This window comes from Polypterus senegalus, chromosome 3 (genome assembly GCF_016835505.1).
Source record: "Polypterus senegalus isolate Bchr_013 chromosome 3, ASM1683550v1, whole genome shotgun sequence".
Taxonomy (NCBI): domain Eukaryota; kingdom Metazoa; phylum Chordata; class Cladistia; order Polypteriformes; family Polypteridae; genus Polypterus; species Polypterus senegalus.
The window spans coordinates 10129778-10136699 of NC_053156.1; the positions used below are offsets into that span (position 1 = coordinate 10129778).

General features: G+C 45.3%; 1 protein-coding gene across 1 annotated transcript in view; it reads right to left on the minus strand.

Moving 5' to 3' along the window:
- The window catches only part of mars1 (methionyl-tRNA synthetase 1), a 37390-nt gene extending 33323 nt beyond the window's left edge, over positions 1 to 4067 (minus strand). Inside the window, exon 1 of the mRNA XM_039746538.1 lies at positions 3882 to 4067. Coding sequence (XP_039602472.1) covers positions 3882 to 3984 — 103 coding nt within the window. The 5' untranslated portion in view covers positions 3985 to 4067. The remainder of the gene's footprint in view (positions 1 to 3881) is intronic.
- Positions 4068 to 6922: the final 2855 nt, after the last annotated feature.

The following is a 6922-nucleotide window of genomic DNA, read 5'->3' on the forward strand; positions in this document are numbered from 1 at the left end:
TGTATGCACTAAGGTCGAGTTCCCCCGATTTTCTCTTAGCCTGATGAAGTCTTTTGCCATACAGGATAATAAATAATTGACCGTTCTTACTGATCGAATGCCCAGCCTTGAAGCCCACACAGTGGCATCTCTAAAGCTCTTGTTGTGCTCCTCAAATATCTGAGGAAAAAAAAAAACAAAACTAATTTCAAAAAGCAGTGGACATGTGAATAAAGAATTAAAAATGAGGGGTTCATTGAAAAGCGAAGGGGATTTGGAAGGCACTCTCTGAAGAAAGGAACTCCAAGTCAGTAAATTAAGTGAAAGCAAACAATTCTTAGAATTGCAGCAACTTTTGGGCTCACGGCCACCTTAATCTGCACAAAATGTAAAACAAGGAGGGATGGATTTGGACGACAAAAGCACCAGGAATGTGTCACATTTGAAATGATTCGACTCCATCGATAAATATTACTGCTCAGTACGTTTTTAACCAGCTCAGCAGGACGTCAAGGGCCTTCAAAACTTGGCTTGGTGTTATTTTGGAAGGATTTAGCGGATGAGACTGGTGAGGTTTGCAGAGCTGAATGGCCGGTTCTTAGATCTAGATTGTTCTAATGATGTAAATATCAAATTGTTCAACTGCAAATACTGCAGGTAGTAAAAAAATGTTAGGTGTGAATACACAATGGGCGGTCTGTGCAGACAGTGTCCAGAAGGCACTAAGAAGGCTCACAGACTGTCAGGCTATATAGCGCCTTGACGTGCGGACTACAAATCACAGAAGCTTTACAACACACTGGCAAGGCCTCAGCTGGAGTCCTGGGTGCAGTTTTAGTATCCAAAAAGCACACAGAAATGTTAGAAAAAGTCCAGAGAAGAGCGACGAGGCTGATTGAGGGCTACAGGGGGTGAGTTATGAAGATGAAGAGCTGTGCCTTCATAGTGATGAAGAGGAGACCTGATTGACATGTTTAAAATGATGAAGGCAATCAGTGCAGTGGACGGAGACGGTTGTTTTAAAATGATTTCATCAAAAACACGGGGACACAGTTTGAAACTTGTGAAGGGTAAATTTCACACAAACATTAGGAAGTTTTTCTTTACACAAAGAACGACAGACACTTGGAATACGAGACCAGGTAGTGTGGTGGACAGTAAGACGTTAGGGACTTTCAAAACTCGACTTGATGTTATTTTAGAAGAATAAAGTGGAGAGGACGGACGAGCTTTGTTGTTCTAATAAATGTCTGTTTGTGTCCATCTGTAATTTCGACAGGCGACGCATCACAAGCATTAGCACTGCTTTTACAAATCCTATACTAAAAGAAAACCTCCACTCCAATAACGTGACCCGTAATTACTACCACACCTGCTCGCAGCGCCAACATGTATGATCGTGCTGATCCCCTCTGCTTACACTTACTTTCTTCAGGGGTACGGATTCTTGCCAGGTTCATTACCACACTGGTCTACTCTTGCACCTTTAGAATGAACACACACAGACCTGAACTCCAAAAGTACCGTCTAAGTGACGTGTCCACAGCCTGTTATTCTCTAGCGCTTTAACTCAAACGAGTGCCGTATGAATAACGCATGCAAGGTCCATCATCTCCAGGACTTCAGGAGACGTGCTTATCATGGGCACGGAGAGCACAGGATGTCTTAGCTAGATCTCAGACCTAAATCTTACTTTGGTCTCCAAGAAAATATACACAGATAACCCCTGAAATCTGCGAGGGTTACATTTCTAGAGCACCCGAGAATTGTGAAAAACCACGAATTTTAGATGTGATCAAAAAAAAAAAAAATGCCTATTTGCATAGTTTAAACCCTAAATATGCCCCTAAAAACACGTTTTAATTTCATTTTAAACCCAGTTTAATACATTATCCTAAAAAGTTACAGTGGAACCTCGGCTTGCGAGTAGTGTGGTGGACAGTACAGTAGAACTTTAGGGACTCTCAAAACTCGACTTGATGTTAGTTAAGAAGACATAAGTGGATAGGACTGGCGAGCTTTGCTGAGCTGAATGGCCTGTTCTCATCAAGAGTGTTCGATTGTTCTAAAAATCCCCAAGAGACGGATTCTCCAACAAACCAGACTTTAAAAAAATGTGAGAAAAATGGTTTTCAAATATGTTTAAATAAAATTATTCTGAATTATCTTGGAATTCATCGTTTACAGATATAACAATGTTTGCATTTTAAAATGTTGATTTTAAAACAGGAATTGTTCAGTTACCCGAGAGTAAATCTCACAGAATAAAAATGTAAATGTGCACATGGCAAGAGAACAACGTTGTCTTCATAAACCGTCTACTGAAATCCCACCAGGACTCTAAGCCCCTTGCTTGTTGTTACACTGAGAGAATCCCCCAAGTCTGACACGCAATACAATTGGAGCCCTGCTTTGTCTTTTAATATTTCTGAAAGTTGGGGGAACTACTGGATAGACTTTTTATACATTTTGTGTTCGATTGCATATAAAGTCCCAATATTGTTCACTTGACCACAGGAGGTAATCTTACTGAGGGGCCATTGAGTGGGATTCCACACATTGCTGGGATATCAAATAAAACTGCACTGGTATTGATATCCAAAACAAAACTTCTTGTCACGCTGGCATCCCTAGTCAGAGGGGTCACCAAGTGTCTTGGACCCAACTAATTGATCAAAAAAAGAAAAATCACATTTTAATTAATAAAAAAAATAAATAAATAAAAATCGACCAACCCTGCCGCTGTATTGGATGCCTGCTACTTCAAATTTTCCTTGAGTGTATTTCACTTTTTTTATATATATATATTTGCAGCTCAAGCTTCAGCCTCAAATTTCCCCTGCAGTTCTCCATCTCGACTGCAAAATTATCCAAATGGTTATTCAGGGGAGCAAAAATCAACTCGTTCTAAATTTTCAAGCACTGCCGTTTGTTTAGTGCAGACATTTGACTTGAGGTGAAGATCACAGGAAGCTGTCAGACTTGCACAACAATAAAGAAACAGCTGGAAGATGAGAGGAGTCATATTAAAAAAAAAAAATTAGAGCTACAAATGTTTTTGCCATCATCCATTAAAAAGTCATCTTGTGACAAACTGTATCGTAATACGGAGTGGGGAGTTAACATCAGACACCATAAAGCGGACCTCCTGGACCTGCAACAGCACTTGAAGCAAAATCTCCGAGGTTTATAAAAAGTCCTCCCTGTCTGTATGGATAACTTTGGGAAATCCAACTTTTCTCCCTCTGCTCAAAGATATGCAGACAGCCGGACTGGCAAATCACAAACTGATTTCGTACAAGTGAATGTTTGCCCTAAAAATGCCCAGGCAAGGACCCCAAATCGCCAGGCGTCAGCTTCAGCCACCCAACCTCTACAATGAGTAACGAAGGTTTAAAAGGTTCAGTAGGTTGATTACTACTATTATCATATACATCTGTATTGTCTGCCCTGCGAGTCTGTATTCTTGTTTGTAGATTTCTGCTGCTGTATGAATTTTAATTTCTCCATGGGATTAATAAAATATACACAAAAAGAAAAGCAGGCAGAGTAAAGTCGGCGTTTGATTTTTGTCAGAACCCATTCCAAATTAGTTTACTTTCCCCAAGATTAATTTAAAGCGACCAAAGTGTGTAAAGTTCAGCGAAGAGCGCCGTCCAAGACGAGACTGGCACCCCGACAAGCCCGGCGACAGCTGGCCAAGTACCGTTCGTTTCCTCCAACCCAAGATCCACTAGGCAGTCGCCTTTATCTCTGCCACGGGACCCCAGTATGTGAAGCCAATCGCCAGGCGTATCGTGCCCGGTTCCCCGCGTGCCACTCAGGTACGGAGCTCCCAAACTGCCCCCTCTTAATTCCCGTTCTCCCTAACCGAATTCTCCGGAGTCGATCCCAAGACTCACCTTCATGGCTCACCACCTCCACTTCGCACTGCGCCCCGGACAACTCGTACGCCGCGAGGACTTTCAAGCACTGCGGGTTCCCCTCGCTCACATACAACCTCATGGCTTCCTTGCCTGACGCGTGAAATGAATCGCCGCGAAGAGTTCGTTCGCTAGCTGTGAGACGCCGGTCGCCTGATGCAACTTCGCAGAGCGAAGCATGTCGGGATTTGTAGGATTCGTCGTCAGGGGCGGAGACCCAGGGAGGGGAGTGTTTTTCTTTCTGTTGGTTGTTGCGAGAGTTTTAGGGGCGTGTCGGCGGTGTGTGGACAAATCCAGCGGCAGGTGGGAGGAGGAGCGATGAAAGGGCTGGACGAAGTACGAGAGAATGAGCGGAAGGGGGCGCCGTTCATTCAAATGTAACAATCGTTCGCTGAGGTAACACCGCCTTGGAAATTTGTAATCATGCAGAAGAGCGGAACACGTAATTTGTAATCATTATGGTTAGGACAAGGCTGTATGCTAATTGCACACTAGGCAAGCTATTGGATTGTACAAATTATAGTTTTAGATTTCACAGGGTGTCCTTACATGATTTGCCCCAGCAGAGCTATCTAAGTTTACACAGCTCAAACAGAAGGTTGGACTTTTTAACAGAACATGCTGTACACCGCATCGGGACACTCAGGATAAGCCTTAACAACTGTTTGACTCTTTATTTAAAAAGCTGAATTCAAACAAATACACTACCGAGAACACCGTGTGCCATAAGGTTCAATCTCTCTGTTATTGCTACATAGAGGACACACACTATATCACCAAAAGTATGCGGACCCTCCTCCTCCTCCTCCTGGCATTTCATTGTCAACAGGTGACGCACATCAAGCACTCAGCCATGTCATCTCCATGGACAAACATTGGCAGTACTGTAGAATGGATCAATACTGAAGAGCTCATTGTCATAAGATGCCACTTTTGCCACAAGTTAGTATGTGAAGTTTCTGCTCGGGTCAACTGTGAGTGCCATTATTGCAAAGTGGAAATGGTGAAGAGCAACGACAGCTCAGCCCTGCAAACGTGCACAGCAGGGCCCCCCAAGTGCTAAAAATGTCCCTCCTTCTGTGACATCTCTCACAACGTGAGTGTGGGAAGAACATCTACACAATTATTGTCTGTTGGGGGGCTTCATGAAATGGGTTTCCATGGCCAAGCCAAAGATCACCATGTTCAGTGCCAGGCGTCGGGCTGGAGTGACATAAGGTGAGCCGCCCGCCATTGGCATCTGGAACAGTTTAAACAAGGAGTGGTGAATCCCACTTCACCATCTGGTGGTCCGATGGACGATTCTGGGTTTGGAGAATGCCAGAACGCTATCTTCTAGGCTGCATTGGGCCTACTGGAAAGTTTGGTGGAAGAGAGATTATGGCAGGGTTAGGCCTCCTCCACATCGAGAGGAGTCAGATGAGGTGGCTCGGGCATCTGATCAGGATGCCTCCCTGGTGAGGTGTTCTGGGCACGTCCAACTGGGAGGAGGCCCCGGGGAAGACCCAGGACACGCTGGAGGGACTATGTCTCCTGGCTAGCCTGGGAACGACTTGGGATTCTCCCGGAAGAGCTAGAAGAAGTGGCCGGGGAGAGGGAAGTCTGGGCCTCTCTGCTCAAGCTGCTGCCCCCGCGACTCGACCTTGGATAAGCAGAAGAAGATGGATGGATGGACCTCGGTGCCAGTGAAGGGTACAGTTAATACTGCAGTACACAAAGACTTGTGGCCAATTCCACACTTGTGGTCCGAAATGACATGAAGGAACTTGAGCGGGGAGGCCCAGAGCCCTGACCTCCACTCTGCTGACCACTTGGCTAGGGACTTGGTGGTCTTCTCATCCAACACCAGGACCTGTTTCTCTGTTCATTTTTTATTGTTTACTTGTCACTTGGCTATTTGAGAAGCCCACTCGAGGGTACACATAGCAAATGTTCGGAATGGAGGGACCTTGAAGTGTTTTACAATCGGGCTGAACTTTCACAGGCAACCAAGGTGACTCTTTAATGGCCAAGAAAGGACTTGTGGATAACGGAGTCTACAAAAATCAAATCTTTGCAGTGGTCTGCGGACCACCCTGGTGCTGCGTATTAGTTGAGCAATCCAATTAGAATGTTATTGTGCTCTGTGCGTGTGACGCTGAAAGGGAAATGCGCAGATCATGTGATGTCACATTTTTGACAAACAGAAAAAATCACAGAATATAATAAAGAAACAAAATAAATAAATAAAATCATCGAAATGCGGAGGAGAAACATGAAACACCACAAAGCAGTGATCGACTTTTATAGCGCTGCTGCTGAAGGGTCTTATTGAGAGGAACTAATTAATGAGCAGATATCGCTGGACGTCCATCTCATCTTCACAAATGGCTTTTGGTGCCAGCAGGCCAAGCAGGTCACCCCAGACGTCCCTGTCCCAAGCTACAATTCCAGCTTTTCCTTGGGAATGCCCAGGTGTTCCTGTGCCAGCCTGTCCAGGGTCTCCACTCAGTGAGAGGTGCCATCCTTACCACTTGGCCAAACCACTTCAGTGCACTCCACTCAGAGGGTCACCCAAGTGTTACCTTTCTCACCTCACCACTGCCAACCTGTGAAGAAGGCAAGAAGCCTCATTTCTAATTGTGTCTACTCGCCATGTTGCTTGTAGGTGAGGACGTGGATGAAGATCGAATGGCAAAGCTTTGCTCTTTAGACTGCCCTCGCGCTTCACCACCACAGAACCCACACATTGCCCGCCAAACAGCGGCCACCACTCCACTCTGCTTGTCACTCTCACTTGTGAACGAGATCTCAAGATACCCGACCTCCGTCATTAATGGCGGTTGTGCCCCCCCTCGCCCGTGGACAGCAATCCACTCTTTTCCGAGACTTGCTGGCCGCTTCACACTCGAGTGCGAGCCGCAGGTCACAGTCAGATGAGGCAAAGAGGACGATGTCATCGGTGTAAAGCAGCGATGCCATCCTAGACGCCCAACTTGATTTGCAGTCCATGAAGACCACAAGCAAGAGTAGAGACTGTG